An 18,950-nucleotide genomic window follows, 5' to 3' on the forward strand; every position below is an offset into this window, starting at 1 on the left:
CCCTCTCATTCATTCTCTTGTGGAAGGGAGTGTTACTTAACCATTTTGCAAGCCCCAACCCCTTTTTTGTCTTCTCTGTCTTTGTGTACCCTACGAGTTGTCAGCTTAATTAACCTGAGGGCAGAAAGGTAAGTTTAAACGCTTGCAGCCATTGATTGCAGTCAGTTCTAGCTCTGTTACAGAGGAGAATCGGAGCTGCCCCTTGCTGAGAGTGCTGCAAGTTCTCAGAGAAGTTTGCAGTTGCTTGCTTGGCATGAAAGCTCACGGGTGGTAGTTGGTGGGGAAGTGGCCACTAGATGGAGGAATGCTCTTAAAAGTGAGGCCACTTTCAAGATGGGCTTCACAGCTATTTAAACTCCCTTGCTTTGACAGGAATTGCTTGGATGTGTACTGTAATTCATTCTTTTGTTATACAAGAGAGAAACAGTGATGTATGTTCTTTTGCTCGTTTGCATTTTAATTAAACGGTTCTATATTGTGGGTAATGTTTTTTTCAGTTTGGCAAAGCACAGGGGGCATTACACATCTCAGTTCTGCTCTCAAACCTGCATTTGCTGTGCGTTTGGGCAGTCACTTCACTGCTTTAGTACATTGTTTTCCTTCACTATAAAGCAGTGTGAGGGTGAGTTACTGCTGGAAAGCCCAGCTCTGTCTGGAATGCATTCTCAAAGCCCATATTTCCAAGAATTTTGGTGGAAGCAACTTCTAAGTTTTTAATGCTACAAGTGAAAATGCTAATTCCCAAGAAAGCCTTTATCCTGGGATAGCCAGAATTATGGATTCCTACCCATTAACATCAGTAGATGTTATATATGTATTAGGAATGTACAATATGGACTGGTTTAAACTTAAGGGTTTCAACAAATTAATTATGTGCCTCAAAAATAGGAATTTTACTTCAGAAAAGGAAAATTGTGTAACAGTTTTAAATAGGAATTTTTACTTTAGAAAGAAAACCTACAAGGTTTGGAATTGAATATAATATACTGGATGCTTTTTAAAATAGTTTAAATAATTGTTTGTGAATTTATAGTTGTGTAGCTTTGGGAAGGCTACAGATTTCACAGTTGGAAAAAATGACGCTGAAGTTGAGTAGCTGAAATAGTCATAGCAGTGGAACGGTGAAGGAGAACAGAGACTGAGCTAATTCTATTTCTGCAGAATCGACGAATGAAGCATATTTCGGAACAAAAACGAAGGTTTAATATCAAGATTGGTTTCAGTACTCTGAACAGCTTGGTTTCAGCCAACTCCAAGTTGGTAAGTAACTTGGCAGCACTAATGGTTTAATGTGGAATATAGAAAAAGAGCCATTTTAAAAAAACTTGTTAATAAATTTAATCTCTTCACTGTTGACTAAGAATGCCAGTCAGTCAGTGAAGGTACTTCAACTGAGTGACTTGGAAAGAGAAGAGTGATAAATCCATGGCTTGTAGTCTCTTTTAGCCATTGTTCTTCTGATGCAGCTTCAAACATTGAACAAGTCTTGTCTCATGAGATGCTGCAGCTTTAAAGCCAACAGGGAAAAACTCATCTTTGCAGTCCTTGCTCTCAGAATCCCAGTAATGAAGACTGTAGTCATGTTTCCAGCATAAGATGACTTTGCATTTACAGTTACATCACCTTTCTTCTGACATACCAGGTTTTTAATACCCATTGTGGGTGGTTTCTGGACTCCATAGCTAAACTTGAGAAAGCTGTGGTCCGGTCCATATTGTAAGCTTGTTCTGCCTGAACCACGTGCCAGCCAGAAGCCAGGCAGATGCCTCTGGTACAATGCTGGGCCTGGCTTAACATACTTTGACATTTGGCCTGAGCTAATACACCCACCTGTGAGCATAGCTTGTTAGCTTAGGCTCTGCTGTGTCATGCTGTGCTGCTTTTGGTCAGCTTGAGAGCATGGCAGAGCAACTCGTGTGCCTGCAGATGATGTTGAAAAGTATCAATGAGCCAAAGGAAGAACAAAAAAGTCCAGTGAAATCCCTAAAGTTTCCTACACTGATGAGATCTCTATGTCCCAGGACAAGTCAGGGGCCTGGCCAGTTCAGATGACTTTGAAAATCCCTCTGGGGATCTTTACCTCTAGAGCTGCCTTTAAGAATGTGGCTTGTTCCCACAGCCTTGCAGGTATTCTCAGGGCTTCCCCCCTGCCCCGTTACTGTCTTTTGTGCATAGATTTACAGAGGAAAAAAATCTCTCAACTCACTTCTTATTGCCGAACGACTCTGTCCAAATTCTGAGTGTATTCTGGCTACACTAGTTAACTTGATTTGCTAAACTGAAACCAAAATAATTGAAACGCAGACTAGTCTGCACAAGGAAATTCTAACTGTCTTTTAAATACCACTACTTTTTAAAACATGGAAAACACAAAAGCACATCGTGCTGCATGTTCATTTGTTTATCTTTTTTTTGTTTTACACAGACATTATTTTTATGCAGTTAGGCCATTTATACATTGCCTGAATTTCAGTTCCTGATCTGAATAACTTGTTTGAAATGTAATCAGTTTTGAAAACTCGGCTTTAGTAAAATGTGTGGTTATTTTATTTCTCAAGTACAGATTTTTAATTCCTTCCTCAAAACTGAAGAGTATTTTAAAATCTGTGATGTTGTTTCTGCCTCCTTTGGTGATAGCTAGCCCATGTTGCCTTCTGTTTAATAAATTCAGGTTTCCCAAATGAAGTAATCTGTACTGTCGACTTCAAGCAATGTTTCTAACAGCACTATAAATCTTATCAGCAGGTATAGCACATCCTTCAGTATTTAAGTAAGAATTGTAAATACTTTTAAGTGGATAGGTAATGAAATAAAGCATTTTGAATTAAAACACTAGCAAAAATGTAGCCAGTGGAAGAAATCAACTACTACAACCACTTTCTCTGTACCAGTGTACAAACAGGAGTCAAAGAAATGCAGTTTTGTATTACCTGAAGTGTTTCACTCTGCCTGTCCCGTGTGCTTTTGCACACAGTGAAGAAACCTTAAAAGGTGTTGAAGTGCTTTTCTGGGTGTTACAGCAGGTTAGGGGCAAACTCTTCATCTGTCTAGCTTTTATTACAGAAAGTGAGCTCTATGTTTGTGTTTGGTCTAGATCAGCCATGCAATCACGCTCCAGAAAACAGTAGAATATATCGCTAAACTACAGCAGGAAAGAACACAGATGCAAGAGGAAACCAGGCGCCTTCGGGAAGAGATCGAGGAGCTAAACGCTACCATCATGTGAGATTTGGGGAGCTTTCTGTAATGAAGCAGAGCAGCTTGAATGTTGCTTTGGCTAACTGCAGGGAATGTTTGCCTCAGATGTCACACCAAAAAAACAGATGGGTATTGAACAGAAAGGGGGTTGCTACCAACTTCCAACAGAAAGCATAGCTGCTGTAGGATGAGCATTGGTAGCAAAGCGTGTGGATTTTAAGCAAGCTCTGAGCACAACGGTGGCAGCATCAGAAAAATTGCATCAGGTCAGTTAGGATAATTCTGCAAAGAAGCCAGTGGCGATGCTTTGTTGTTGTGGCTTTTTTTCTTGTAAAGCTGTGTTTGCTGGGTCATCAAACACCCTTACTCTTCATGATGGATTTCCCACAGTTTTCTTTCCAAATGCAATCAGTTTTTATCAGGAAATATGGTTGAGTACCTAAGACACAGGAATTGAGGAGCTTGCCACTGGCTGAACGTAACTCTGATAAGTCACTTCACCTTCCTGGTGCCTCAGTTTCCTCTGTGGGTTTACAGTAGTTATGTATTATTGCAAGAACCCCAGTAGTTTTTCTTCCATCTACAGAAGCATCAAGCTTAGGCGTTATGTTAGACTTATCAGTAAATCAGAATATTTTATTTTTCTTTATAAGTATGATGATGTGTATTTGGTTTTCATTTAAATTGATGTGTTTCTTAAGAATTTCTGTAACAGTTTCTCCTGTACCATTGCTCTGGAGTAACTCTGTATGATTTTCCATGACTTTGATGTGCCTTTTTCTCACTGGATTCCCAAAACTACTTTGTTCTATGTTATACTTTGTTTCCAGTGTTGTGGCTTGTAACTAGAAGTATGTAGCAGCTTGAGAAATCGCTTTGCTGTGTGAATATAGACAAAATTGATGGGAAACCAGTATGTATTCCTTGCTCTAATGAGTACATTCTGGGGGGGATCATGCACTGGGAAGCCACCTTGGTCAGGGATGCTGGGGATACATACTTTTCTCTTGCTATAATTTATCCTGAAAGGAATGTGGGGATTCTGACCTTAGAACATCTTGTCAGTTCTTGCCAACAGCAGCTCCCTGCTACTGGGGTACCCTTAACACGGCAAAGATTTGATCACATGAGGAAGATGTTCGATGAGTACGTGAGAAGGAGGACCCTGCAGAACTGGAAATTTTGGATTGTATCCTTTCATATTAACCTGCTGAACTTCAGGTTTGGTACTGGTGTAGTTAGAGCCAAGAACTCTGGATTCTGATGCTGTGACTTCAAGCCAAATTATTTAAATATATCCTTAGGTATTATTTGCATCTGTACATGGGTGTGAATCCTTGTGTTACAGGCTGTTGTGAGGCACAACTTGTTCACCTTAAACTATGGCAAGTAACTTGAAAGTAAAATGTGATACAAAGGCAAAGTTTTCTTGGTGGTTGTTATACAGCAAGAAAAGTTGAATGTACCACTTCTGTAACTGTAGCTCTTGCAGTCTTAGTAAACCTGAACAGAAAATAACAAAGATTTCAGGGAAAAAATTAGTACAATTACAGAAGCTGTTGCAATGGCAGTTTTTAAAACACATGCTTCTCTCCCCCCCCCCCCCCCCCCCAATTTTTCTTTTTTTCTTTCCTTAGCTTTCTGTTTGTGTCTCATTAAAACAGTGAATTAACTTAGTTGCTCTTTGCTTCTCCAGTGCTAGTAGGTGTGCTTGCAGGCGATAGCAATGCAGGAGGAAGACAGACATAGAGTGAAACCAGGCTAGCTGCGATTTTCCTGTGCGTTATAGACTTAACTAGTTTGGATCAAGCATCATTAGTTTGAATCAGTTCAGGGATATTAGTAATTCACAGTGAGGAGTGGTGTTAACCTTCCTTTTTCACTTTAAACTCCATGTGTTCATATAGCTATTTATTTGGACTTTATATTTTGTATCTCTATGTGCTATGCTGGCTGTTTCCCTCTAGCAACCTCGATGTGCAGCATTTTTAATACTTTGATATGTAAAATGCTTTCTTTGGTGTTTCCTGGTTTATTATGGTCCTAGAAAGACACTCCTTCCTTTTAACATCCTTTTTGGAAACAATTCTTAGTGAGACCTCATGCAGTCTCCGACAACTTAGAGGTAGTGTAACAGTGGAACCTCTGGATTCTACAGCACTAATAACTCTGGGATGATTTCAAGTGAATTATGAAACTAGAGGTCTTCAGTATAACAAGGAAAAAGGTTATTTAAAGACAATCCTGCATGTGTTTGCTGTTTGGGTAGTGTGTTTATATTATACTGCTCCAAGACATTAAATAATTCCAGAATTTGGAAGTGAGACACTTCTAGAAAGTGGCAGAGGTTATCAGGGATGAAGATGCAGTTTTGGGCAGCTGGATTTTGTAGTTTTTGAGGAAACACTTTTGTAGCCAGTGAAACAGAAGGTCAATAGACAAACTAATGTTCGCAAACATCCCTCTACAAGTCAGGATGTAACTGTGATGGAACAGTTGTTATAACAGCTGGATTGAATTCTTAACACATCCTGATGTATTTCAGAATGTTCACCAGTAAAAGCTGACAAGGTCCAGGGGTAGGTGCTAGTAACAATAATAAAATGTCATGATTTTTTCTCACTATGAGAATGTCATATTTTTCATTAGAAATATCAAAGTACCACAGTTTCTGTTGCGTTTAGGAGAGAAATGAGTAATCTGGTCTCAGTCTACTAGAGACAAACGAAGAATAGTATATACTTGAATATTAGAATGTTGATAAAGTAACATCCATATTGTGCTTCCACTCTGTAAAAGTCCATTAGGGTATGTAAGTCCCCTCAAATATTCCAGGTAATTGTTAGACCCTGTCATGATTACCAGCCACAGTGAGAAAGATGAGAGTGCATAACAATACTGACATTGGTTTGCACGTGCTGCTGACTGTAGTCAGAAAGTCCCATCTGGATTAATGTGGCAAAACCTGAGACTCTAAGCCTTCAGTGAGTTTCTGAAATATAAACGTGCCTGTAAGATGGAATATACTTGGTGAATTATAATGGCTGTGTCTTATCAAGCTGCTTTTAATTCAGATATAGTGTCCTTACAGGTGCAGATCAGGGAGTCTGGTCCTTGGTGTAAGAATCCTTGCCATGCCATTAATTGTCTCTGAGAGTATGTGCATGTGCTTTGAGGTCTTTGTTTAGCTGCAGTGGCAGGGAGCTTGAGTGTTTGCTGGAAAATCTGCCTGAGAAGTCGGGTTGGACTCTCTATTGCCAGGCAAGACTCATCCAGGTATCCAACCTTGGATGCATCTGCGGTGTGCTGTGGTAAGTAGTATAGTTAGGCTAAAGCTTCTGTATCCTTTTGCTGTGAAAGCATCAGTGTTGCATGTAAAAGGTGGCAATGAAGAAACTTAATTACCTGTATGTAGAAGCTTGAGATACTCCTGCACTTGCAACAGCACCACAGCATGCAGTTGGCTTGTAGGAGATCAGGTGAGTTGTACAGCAGTTTTGAAAAAGTAATCAGTATTACTTGGACCTAAGGTTCCATTTTTTCCCTTTGTCTTAGTGTTACAGATTTCAAGAAACACTTTTTGAAGTGTTGCAGTCACTCTAGTAGTTGAAGTCTGTTTAGAAGTCCTTTTTTGTTGTCTCCCTTAACCTTTGATGATTCACAGTTCAGCATTATTATTAAGCCATTGTTCGAGTCCTTCAATGGGATGGTTTCCACAACAAGCTTGAAGGATCTGAATCAAACTGTAATGGCCTGGTTGGATCAACACTGTTCTCTTCCTGTTCTGAGGCCGAGTAAGTGAAACTCTGTCCAGCAGTTGTTCTAGATCATGGGAAGTGAGACCACATGTAATACCGTTTCTTGAAAGTCTAAAGATGACAAAGAAAATACCTTTTAGTTTCTTTTTGTTATCTCAGTAGAAAAAGAACCTTTTTTACCACAAAGATGCTCGGTTGCATTCTTGACACTGCATAGAAAAACCTCCTCAAATTGCTGATGAGAGATACCAGAATTTAAAGTCTCAAGCTGCATTTAAATTAAGTGTTTCATTCTAGTTAGAATAAGCTTGGCAGCGTTGTTTAACTCATGTTAAGGAAGACTTCTGAGATTTATGTTCAGCTTTGGAGTGACCTTCTGTTTAAGCATGCATCTGTTTGCAGTCAGACTGATGGCTTTTCCTGATAGTTCTCTCACCTTTTTTTGTAGTGGTGCTGAACACCCTCCGGCATCTGAGTACAACCACCTCAATTCTGTCAGACCCGTCGTGCCTGCCAGAGCAAGCCGCTGAGGCAGTTAACAAGATGAACGAAACAGCTGGCGAAACCTAACAACCAAAGACAATGATTTGATTATACAAGGAGTGGAGAACCTGCCAGTCTAGCAGCCTGGCAATCTCCTTTCAGTTGATGCACTTTAGAAAGAATTCTCTCCATCACCCAAGACGTTGTTCAGGGCACCTGGCTCTGCCTTCAGAATCTGTGGAAGTACGATGCAACGTTGTCATATAACGTTTTGATTCCTCTTCAGTGCTGTGCTGTACTCCGTTCAGTGAAAAAAACACCAAGCTCAGGTAAATTTAGCAGGTGTGAGTCCTGCAGGCAGCAATATATCTCCATCAATGCAGCATGCATCTATATGCAACAAACATGAAACAGCTTCGAGTTCTCTGAAGTGTCGACCTTGTACACCAAGAAACATTCTCTCGCAGGGGAAATACACTTTTGATTTTGTGAAACAAAATGTGCTCTTTATTTTGTTTCCTGGTATTCAGTTCCATTTGTTTTACTTGAACAGTAAAAATTGTTGAACAGGTTCATATTAAAAAAACCAAAGGAGAAGAGAAATCCGTCAATTGTGTCAACTCGTGGCAAAAATACTAGAATTAAATCTCAGGCTGTTTTGTGTATTTTTATTTTAACAAGTGTATCATTGCATGTGATGGGTTTCAAAACATGCTTTATTTTCTAGCAAATAAAGTAGCTGATTTATTTTTTTTTTCCAATATAGCCTTTGCAAGTGAGTAGCAGGCTGTGCAGTAAGTGCAAGAAAGCAGTCTTTGCCTGCATAGATTCTGTAATTAGGTGGTTAGCCACATGTATTTCATTACCCATTTCATCTGTGAACTGTTCTCTTGCACTCTGCAGGGTTCAGCTGCCGAAAATGTGTGTGTATAAAACACATCTGTAGAGAAATGCAGTAGTGCTTTGCAGACAAGAATTGAGTTTGTAACATTAAGAAATTGGCTTTTTTGTTATCTCAGAAACTATATCAATCCACATGGACTTCTAGTCAGTTCTCTGCTTCTTCCTATTTTTTGCTTTTTCTTTTTGCCTACTGAAAAACCTGAAGGACTTAGCTAGATTTGGTCTGCATGGGAAGGTTATTTTTAATGTATATATGAAAACATATAAAAATATGTTTAAAACCTGAAATACCACATACCATTTTCTGTGACAGTCTGAGTGAGTTCTGTGCTCTGCTGCAGATTGGCATGGTCTCGTTATGGCAGCGCTAGCCTGTCCATCCTGAGACAGGCACTGGGATGCATTCTGGCTGATTGCTCATACTCTGGAATGATCCTGTGACCCTTGTTATCCCACTAATTACTTGATTGTGGTTCTGAAGACCTATGCAAACTGCAGGCATGTTTTCCCTGGTACCCCCACTGAGTAGTTTTCTTCCAGTTTGAAAAGCGGGCTGCCTGGAGGTGATTAGCAGGCTGTCCCAGTGCTAAAAAGAGGAGCAGCTAAAACATTTGGGCGCTGCGCATGCTGAAACGGGGTCTGTAGGTTCTCCTTTGAGGGATGTAGATTTTCTCACCATTGGCCCCAGTCTCCTCCCCTTGTTGAGCTGAGATTTGGAAAGAAGCTGTAGACCTGCACAGTGGGACTAAGCATGAGGAGTGTTTGTTTTTTTTTTAATCTTTGTCCTGAGATTTTGCAGCTAATGGCTTTCGTTGCAGAGTTTGGTTACGTGTGAGCAGGACTGTAGCAAGAAGAAATGGTGAAAAGTTAATCCCAGGGCCCTCTCCCACAGTACCCAGAGGTATGGTGAGTTGAAGAAGTGGGGACAGCTGGGTGAGAAAGGAGCCGAAGGGGAAGACAGAGTTGCATGGTCTGAGTACCAACATGTCTTTCTGTAGCTGTGCAGACAAATAAGGAGATGGGGTTTGGGGTGTTCAGGGGTTTCGTTTTCTTTTACAGTAGATTTTCCATCGTTTGACGTTTATGGCACACAGGAAAACCTGCGTGTCTGTGACAAACCCAACAAAAATCCAGGCTTCTGCTAAGGAATGATTTGTTGGAATAGTGTATAAAGGTTGTCATAGTAACTAAATAGCAAGTAGATGTACTGGGGGGATCTGTATCTAGGTCTTTCATACGTAATGTCGTTATCAATTAAGCAATATTCTTTGGGATGCACCTGGATAAAAAGTGTTGAAGAACGTATGAAAAAAGAAAAAAACATTCTTTTTCAATCAGTGCTTTAAATCCTCCCATTTTTTTAATCATTGATTGTGAACTTGATTCCAGTAAAGTCATTTAACACTGTGATTAGCTGGGGAGCGTCCCTCAAGTTCTTTCTTTACTGGGCTATCTCGTTGAGATACATAGATACCTACATGCGTATTTGCATGGTAAATATATATATCCGGTTTTCTAGAGAGAAGTCAGTAGACTAGTTGTCCAAGAACAGACCGACTTGTGTTTCTGCTGTGCTTTTCAGATGAAGAGATTCTGCAGTGCCTCCCCTGCCATGTGGTCTCCTGCTTCTCAGGCGATGATAGTGGGTTTTTTTTTACCATTGCTAGTGTCAGTGACACTGGAGTTTTGTCTCACCAGGCAAAGCGCACTACAAGCACGCTTCAATACCTGGGGAGGTCCAATGGTTTCTAAGCTTAAATCCTAACATTTCGGATCTTGCTGAATGGGTTGGAAGCTGAAAAGGACTTTAAAGGAATAGGAAGGGGTAGTGTTAAATATTTGGCCCATTGGATGTTTTTATCTGGGTGTAAACAGAAAAACTGTCGTGCTTGTTGCACTGTGAGCTGGTTGCAGTTGGAGGGAAAGCGGTTGTTTTAATGAACTCTGGTGGAGAAACAAGCGCATGGTACTATTAAATGACTGCAAGTCTTAACATAGTATAGAGAAAACACTTAAATCAAAGATTGCTTACTTAAGCAGGAGTGTAGGAGGGAGGGAAGGAAAAGTGAAAAGATCATTTCCACGTAGTGCTATTACCAGAAATGATGTGGCTGCTCTTTGAAGCAGTGATTCAGTGTATTTTTGTCACCCTGTTATTTCAAATCAGAACTCTTTTATCAGTCAAGCTTGAGAGATTTTGCTTCATTTGGAAACAGGAGGTAAAAGCTGTGTTACGTCTCATAACTGCACAACAGAAGTACTGAGGAATGGTATGGAAAGATTGACCACGTATGTATTAATTCCTGCATAGTTTCCCACTTTGGCTTAGATTTGAGCTCCTTAGTCTTTCTTACCAACTGAGAAGTCTAAATACTATATGTTTCTTTTTAAAAAAAGCTTGTAATGTTTTCTACCCTAATTTAGCAGTCTGATTTCCTCAGTGTCACCAAAGCATCCTTGAGCAAGCAAAACACACGGTGCCTATACTCTTATACAGAATTACAGATGATGTCCATCTGTCTTCAGTGAACTGGTGCTAAACTTTCAGAGAATCCCCGTGGAATTGAATACAAGTTGTATTCAGCTGAATCCAACTTACTTCACTTGATAAGAGTGGCTTGATAAAATATTTATGGCCTGTGATATGCACATAGTCAAACTGAGATTGTCTGGTGGGTTTTCCTGACTTTGGGTTCTATTAATCGGTATATTGTAGGTGGCCCTCTCCCCAAACACAAGTTCTGGAGAACTTGGGCATTGTCTGATGTATTTATTAGGCTTGTATGATGCTCCCTGTTAGCAGAGGGGGGGTCAATGGTGAAAGTCCAGGAGCAAACTAGAACTGAAGGAATTAACGAGTCGTAAGGACAGAGACAAGTGCATGCTTCATCTTGAGAGTCTGATCTCTGCAGAAAACCAAAGGATTCTTAATTAATACCATTTGGCCTGATGGGCATGTTCTTCCATGCTTTTCTAGACCCCTGGGGAAGCCTTCCTTGCAGGGAGACCTACTAGAATGTTTCCAGCTGTGCCTTAGATCTCGGCATCCTGTCTGCATTTGATTTAGCTGAAGTCGTGCGTTCTTCCCCCTAACACAATGCTACATGGAAAGTTCGGTGAATTGATAAAATGGGGCTTCCCTGGGTTTTATCTACATGGCATTACCATGTACCTTTGAAACTGAGGTGATGAAATATTCTGTGTCTGTATGGAAAAAATTGCATCTTTCTTGCTGACTTCATCATCCTCCCCTCCCGTGTACACAGGTATATGCACACACATGTTCATGCTGTCATATCCAAAGCTTGGCAGAAACCCAGATAAGAATGCAGATGTCTCGATCCCTAAATCTGGAATGGCTTGGAAAAATGAAGGGCTGTCAAATCCCATTGGAAAATAACATCCCTCTCCTTTGTATTTTATTTTGGGGGGGTGGTTTGCACGGGAGGGTGTTTGTATGTGTGTGTATATGCATGTGTAGTAGAGGTGAGAGGGACAGGTTCATTTTGTTTTCTTTGCTTTTAAAGCCCAGAACTCCTGAAGAGCAGTTTGAGAGCAGGAGAGGGAAGCTCACTGCAGAAACATTCAGTAAGATTACGCTTTTGTAGTACAAGGTATTTGAAAGTTACTTGTTTCTGGACATAATTTTTGTCTTGATGATGCCAAGTAGAAGATACTGCTACAGATAGAATGAGTCCTTAACTATTTTGACCTTTCTTTTTTTATTTCCTTCTTATTTCATTCCTTTCCACCTTACTTGCACAGAAAAACACCTGGAATCAAAAGGCTGGTGTGATACCTGGTTTAGGTGTTTTAGGGATTCAGTCATACCAATCTCTGAGGACTGTGGACAACCGTTGATGACGTCTTCTAGTGTTTTTTGATAAGCTGAGACAGCATCTGAATTCTTCTTCAATTTATACACTTGTCTCAGACATCATTTGTTCTGAGTTTTTTTTCTTTTATAGGGCCCTAGTATTGTTCCCACAACATCAGTTAAGTCCTCAAGTTTCCTTTTGTTTCGTTCTTGGTTGGAATTGATGCTCATTTACTGTGTTAGAACAGAAGTGGTAGTAGGAAATTGTAGATTGATCCATAAAACTTGATTCAGTTACAAAGAAACACATTCTAGGTATGTAATAGAATGACTTTCTAGCCATTGTCCGAACTGCTTTTATATCTGAATTTTTCCAACATGAATAAGGTTTGGAATCAAAATATATCGATGTTAGGAGCGAGCCTTTTAATTAACAGTACAATTAATAAATTGCTCTTCTTTCTTCTTCTTCTAACCTTGTATTTAAATGTATTTTAAGTGAATGGAGTTCATTCTTGTTTTAAAAAAAAGTTAAAAAAAAAAAAAAGCTTGGAGGTATGAGGACTTCAGGTTGTGCACTTGCTTTGCCTAGGTTTCCTGTTCTGTTGCATGACACAACTTCTGTTGTGCTGTTGATATGTAGCACTTTTCAGTAGGTCTGTTAAATTGTGCAATGCATTTTTTTATATTTACAACCAAAACAATAAAGGTTATTTTTTGGAAGAAACCCTGTTGTAATGCCTTTTATTTGCTAACTGGATGTGGGGAAATGGTAAGTGGAGTTGTTCTTGGACCAGGACCAGCACCTGCTGTCCTGCTGAAGCTTGGGCTCCTTTTAAGAAACCCAATGCCCCTTAGGCCCTTCTTGACTAGAAGAATCAACTGGCTCTGGGCTTACTTGGAGCCTACAAGCCGTCTCCTCCTCTCACGCATGGGCTGTATTGGCTCAGTGCTGGGTGTTCCCTGTCTCACCAGAGTTAAGCCTTAGCCAGATTAGCAAAAAATGAAAATGACCCTCTGTAGGACACTCGTCTCCCCTTCACTGAAGCAGATTAGAGACTGGGACTGAGTGGATGGGCTACAGTACCACCTCTGCGAGTCCAGGTGTTTGACAGGTGTATGTGTTCCTTCACTCTAAATAACCAGTGAGCCTCCACTTTCTGTGTAATGTAACTTTCCAAGTGTGGTGATGTTCTGATCTGTTCATAAAGTGATCAAGCCTGTATCACTGTTAATTATATTAAGTGTAACAGCGAGAGTGAGCTCTTTTGACAAAACTAAGCAGACAAACAGCTATTTATTTCTACATCTAGTTTTAACAGGCTGGTAATTCAAAGGTCGCCCTGGTATTTCTCCAAGAAAGGTGAAACTCGTTCAGCCTGTAGGAGCTGCACTGATGCCTCAAGCCCTGAAGGTCATCTTTTCTTGCAGGCTTGGATCTGGGACTCTTGGCTGAGATACTGCCTGGACAGTGGACTCTGCAGAGCAGCACTGAGGTGAGGTAACACTGTACTTTCATAGAATTAATGTCAGTGTTAGGCATTGAGCTGCTTATGTCTGTTTAAAGAAAAATCTTTGCCTTTAATGACTGAGTTTTGGGTTTCCCTACCTTTAAATGACGAAGTTTTGGGTTTCCCTACCTTTAAATGACGAAGTTCTGGGTTTCCCTACCTTTACTGACTCGTTTTTGGTTTTTCCCTGGTAGGATGCTTCAGCGCACTCTGCTTTAGTTGTGGCCTCATGGATATCTTGGATTTTCTTGCCTAGTGGAAACATCACTGCAGTGAAAGGTAATAGATAAGTGAAAAGAGGGATTTTTATTTTAAAGACATTGCACAAGAGTTGATGTTGGTTAGTCTCATGCCTGTGATTGGTGGTGACTTAGAGTTCATGAGAACTTATGATGATTCAGGCCTGTGGTTCCAGGAGAAGGTACAACAGTTTTCTAACTCTGCATTTAATTCTTCAAATATCTCTAGCTTGATCTGAGACAAAGCATTTTTGTAGGATAAGGCAGAGAATAAAAGTACTATCAAAACAGCAGTAAACCAACACTGCCGCCTGACTCCACTCTCAATCGAGCATTACAAGCAGCAGTATCACTGCAGCGATACTGTCGAGCCTCTTTGGGAGGAAGCTGAGGATGGAGAGTCTGATTGCTACTGATTTTGTGGTGACTTCAGTGGGGCTGCTGTAACGGCAGCCGATGTGCCAAAAGACAGCAACTGAGCTGGTTTTCTTTGTATGTATAAGAACGGGAGGCAATGCTCACTGGATTATTTTCATATATATTTTAATCTGTATTTGCCCTCAGAAGCTCTCCTGTGCCTGTCCTCATAGCTGAGGGCTTTATCCTGAGTGTGGGCTCATCACCTGGAGGTGGGCAGGCAATGAGTCACTAGCTGCCAGAGAAGTACCCTGTGTGCAAACCGTAAGAGTCCCTGGTGTCATCCAGAGGTTTAACATATTCCTGTCTTGGAACAAGGTGTGTGTATGACAAACCCCAGCACTGTTCCATCACAAAATGGAAACAAACCCACAGAAGGTGAGACATCACACCCCGAAGTCCTGCTGCTGCCCTTCTGATGCTTCTCACAAATCCTGTCTGTGGCTCACCTGTCTCCACTGTTCATTCCTCATAGGTCTTGAAAAATCAACAGTTTTATTTTCAACCAGATTAAATGGGGAACAGCTTATCAAAGCTCTGCTGGTGACCACCACCTTGCGAGAGCAGAGATGCACTGTGTGGTGCAGCTGTAGCCCCCAACTTCCAGCCCTCCAGGGCTGAGGAGGATATATCTGAGCCTTGATGATCCCACAGGATCTGCAGACGTTCTGTCTGGGGCTGGCAGCCTTCTCCTCTTGGGAGTGACTTGTCTGAGCCTTTCTATGGATGCTTATGTTGGCTTTTGAGAATCTGTGGGCTTTGACTTGAACTTTAGAGCACTCTGCCTTGGGCACGAGCAGCAGAGGTCCTGAGAATCTCCTGCAAAGGAAGCCACACCACCACATCTGCGTTAGGGCTAGTGTTGACTCATGCCTTCTTTTTACCACGGAGTTCAAGCTCAGCCATCCTGAACCTGTTGAACGTCTTTCCCTTTTCTGAAGCAGCCCCTTGTTCTCAGAGAAGAGGAAAGAGCTTTTAAAAGGAGAAGCTGCTACATCTGCCCTGGGCTGACAGGGAACCAGTGGTATCAGACAGACAAAAGGACAGTCCCTGAGCAGCCACCTGTCCCTAAGCTGCCCACAGAGCCTGGATAAGTGGCCTGGCAGCAGTGGTGCCTGTTTTCTGTATGAGCTTGCAGAAACGCTGCAGATGTCAGAAGTGCTTTAGTGATACAGCCCTGTCACGCTGTGCATCAGGCTCTGCGCTTGCTGTTTCTGCCTTGCTTATCAGGGCATGCACCTCACTTCTGACTGCTCAGTCATCACTTTCTGACCTCATTCTTCTCAGGTTTGATGTTCTCTTGTCAGCCAACTTTATCAGCTTCGCTGCATCCCAAACACTTGTGGCAAATTACCGCTCTGTCGAGCACACGTGAGGATGGCAGCTTGGCAGGACTTGCATCTCCCTCCTCCGAGCACGCACACCTGGCGTGCGTGAGCTCAGGCTGGGGGGAGCTGAGCCTGCAGAGCCAGCAGTGCAATTCCGTGCCCTGTGGGGAAGAACCGCTCTTCTTTTTCAGGTTGCTCTTCCCATGACGTGAATTGGGACAGACTGTCTGACTCACTTCAACGCCTTGTTTGAGCTTCTGAGGAACTCTGTTTCTCTTTCCAGGGAAAACACTTTCGTTTCACTATTTACATATTTCAGAAGGTGAAAGAAAAGATGTGCATGAGAGAGAAAACCGTGGGGAGCAGCCCCATCTAATCCTCCAGTTCAGCAAGATTTAAGTGGTTTGTGTCAACCATTGGAAACGGTGTTAACCTGAGCCCTCAGGATGCAAATGTCTTCCTGCTGGTAGTGGTTTGCTGACCCTACCTGATAAGGTCAGCAGATGTTGCTTCCACCTTGGGGGTAAGCACATCCTTTCCCATTCATTCTTCTTTCTCTTATTAAAAATTAAGGGTGTGAGATTGGAATTGCACCTGTTGGACCCTGGAAACCCTGGACCTAAGTAGAGTAATTTGAGCAAGTTCCCCAGCTGCCAGTGGGTCTCTACTCATGGGGACCAGCACTGAGACTTCCAGGACTGGCAGGGGTCTTTCAATGCAGAAGACATCGTGAGCGAACACCTACCTTTGGGCTCACCATGTTTGCGTGAAGCTCATGGGGGTCAGAGTTGGTTTACTAAACCATTCTTTGGATCCAAGGTGTGCCAGTGCAACACAAGCAAAGAGAATCCAGAGCTGGAAGGGACCCATAATGATCATCAAGTCCCAACTCCTGGCTGCACACAGGGCCAGACAGAGGATGGGAGTAAGGGCATCATACAGATGCTTCTTGACCTCAGCTGAGCTCAGGGCTGTGACCCCTTCCCTGGGGAGCCTGTTCCAGTGTCTGACCCCCCTCTCAGTACTTAGCATCCAACCTGAACCTGCCCTGTTGCAGGTTCATGCCATTCCCTTGGGTTCTATCTCTGGTCACCAAAGAGAGCACTGTGCTACTTGTGTTATTGTGAGAAACCAGAGTAACAGTCTCAGATCTGCCTACATCCTTCTGCCTGCCATATGTGATGTCTCCATAGTGGTGTCAGGTTCCATTTGGGAGGAATTCTTCCCCAGGCACTAGCAAGAAGCTTGGTCTTCCTGTTTGTCCTGGGAAACTAGAATACTTTTCTAGGACCCTCTCAAGCTGGTGCTTTGTGGGGACTGTCAGTGACTCTGTTGATGTCAAGAAACCACTGTTCTGAAGAAGCCTGGACAAAACAGGGCTTGAAGAAGAGCTACAGCTGCATCGCGCTGATGACACCATCTTGAAGACCCAACACAGTGGGTTAGTTGGCCACTGGTGTATTTTGCATTGAGAGGAGGATGGAGGAGCTGAACTGGTACCAAACTCCCTCACTCCAGCTCCTCTTGGGGTCTTTGCAGCCTCATGGAGAAGGAGACAAGGTGCCACTGGGATGCTCGACCCAGCTGCGGTTCCCTGGATGGGCATAGCACAGATCTGAGTACTCTTGAGCAAAGTAAATCCTGCACAGGGCCGTGTGCTGGGATGGATCACCACTGCTGACCAGCAAATGGTAGCAGAAAGAGGACTAATAACTCTCTACTTGTGTTTTAAATTAACATTTCAAGTCAAATTATCTTTTTTATAAAGCTAAATAACAGGGAAAAAATCAGTTAAAAAATTAAATAGCTAAATACCATCAATTTTAGAATGGATTCTAATGCTTGAACTTTGTGTGGTAACTTAGACTAGCATAAGGGCACTGTTGTTAACTTTCCTGCTACCTGGGACAGGCAGGAGTTGATATTAAAGAAAGGAAAACCAGGCATGTGACATGTCCTGTTGCTCCCAGTCCATTTGAGTGTCCTGACTCTGTTACAGCTCCAGGAGCCAGAATTACCTCAGGCAAGGTGTGGTGCCATGGTTGCAGCTGAGCTAATCCAGCATGTTCCCAGCAGAGCTGGTGCTGGCCTTGAACACACAAAAACTTGTACACTCAGGCTGGACTCTGGAGCTGTGTTGCAGAAGCTGCAATAATTCAGCCTTAAGAAGCAGGGGCTGACTGGAAAATAATTTACCCACTGGTGCATCTGAACAAGGAACCCATTAGGAGTTTAAGGAATGAAGCTGCTTTGTGTCTTTGAAGAGAAATGGATGGGAATCATAGAATCATAGAATGGTCTGGGTTGGAAGGGACCCCAAGGATCACAGAGTTCCAACCCCCCTGCCACAGGAAGGGCCACCAACCTCCAGGCCTGGAGCTACACAGGGTTGTCCAGGGCCCATCCAACCTGGCCTTGAACACCCCAGTGATGGGGCACCCACCCACTGTCTGGGCAGCCTGTTCCAGCCCCTCACCACTCTCTGTAAAGAACTTCCCCCTAATATCTAATCTAAACCTTCCCTTCTTTAGCTTCCATCCATCCCCCTTGTCCTGCCATTATCTATCTTTTTAAAGAGTCAATTCCCCTCCTGTTTCTCTGCTCCCTTCAGGTACTTTCAGGCTGCAGTGAGGTCCCCCCTGCAGCCTTCTCTTCTCCAGGCTGAAAGGAGGATGTGTGGTTTCTCATATTTTTAACAGAAGGACCAGAAACAAACTAGTTCAGCTTGCTGTTATATTAAATGCTTGGTCTTTAGTGAAAAAAAAAAAGTGTAAATAAAAAAAAATTATATAATAAAAAGGGAATCTGGTAATTATTTAATCTCGTTTTAATTAAATCCCCATTTTTATCCAAATACAATGTCAGAAATGAGTTAAGCTATTGTGTACTAAGTAGCAAATACATTTTCATCCCTTTCAGTATGGAAAAGTTAAAAGTCTTAATAAATATAAACTATATAATTGTTTAAATTTATAAAAATAGATATATAATTACAATTGTTGAAATTTATAAAAATAGATATAAATACAGTTCACAACAGAGAAGTACAAAATCAGTCTGCTGACACTCAACTCTTCTTTTGAAAAGTTAATTACATAATAACAATATAAATAACAGTGCAGTTGCTGAAGTTGTGCTTTCCTGTTTACTTATTTTATGTCACAATTGATTAATTAAATCACAGTGACTTACTGCTGTTCATCCTTTTTAATGTGCTCTGGCAAATAAGAGTATAAATAGTTTTAGAATAAATAATCAATCAATAACTTAATATATTATTCCTTTAAAGATTAAAT

General features: G+C 41.7%; 1 protein-coding gene across 1 annotated transcript in view; it reads left to right on the forward strand.

Moving 5' to 3' along the window:
• Nucleotides 1-7,955, forward strand: part of MLXIP (MLX interacting protein) — a gene marked incomplete at its 5' end in the record, with an annotated part of 48,706 nt that extends 40,751 nt beyond the window's left edge. Inside the window, 5 exons of the mRNA XM_084272173.1 lie at nucleotides 1,162-1,260; nucleotides 3,095-3,222; nucleotides 4,264-4,387; nucleotides 6,863-6,992; nucleotides 7,405-7,955. Of these exons, the coding sequence (XP_084128299.1) occupies nucleotides 1,162-1,260; nucleotides 3,095-3,222; nucleotides 4,264-4,387; nucleotides 6,863-6,992; nucleotides 7,405-7,526 (603 nt within the window). The 3' untranslated portion in view covers nucleotides 7,527-7,955. The remainder of the gene's footprint in view (nucleotides 1-1,161; nucleotides 1,261-3,094; nucleotides 3,223-4,263; nucleotides 4,388-6,862; nucleotides 6,993-7,404) is intronic.
• Nucleotides 7,956-18,950: the final 10,995 nt, after the last annotated feature.

The sequence above is a fragment of the Gallinula chloropus genome (genome assembly GCF_964237585.1).
Source record: "Gallinula chloropus genome assembly, chromosome: 17".
In the NCBI taxonomy this organism is placed as follows: domain Eukaryota; kingdom Metazoa; phylum Chordata; class Aves; order Gruiformes; family Rallidae; genus Gallinula; species Gallinula chloropus.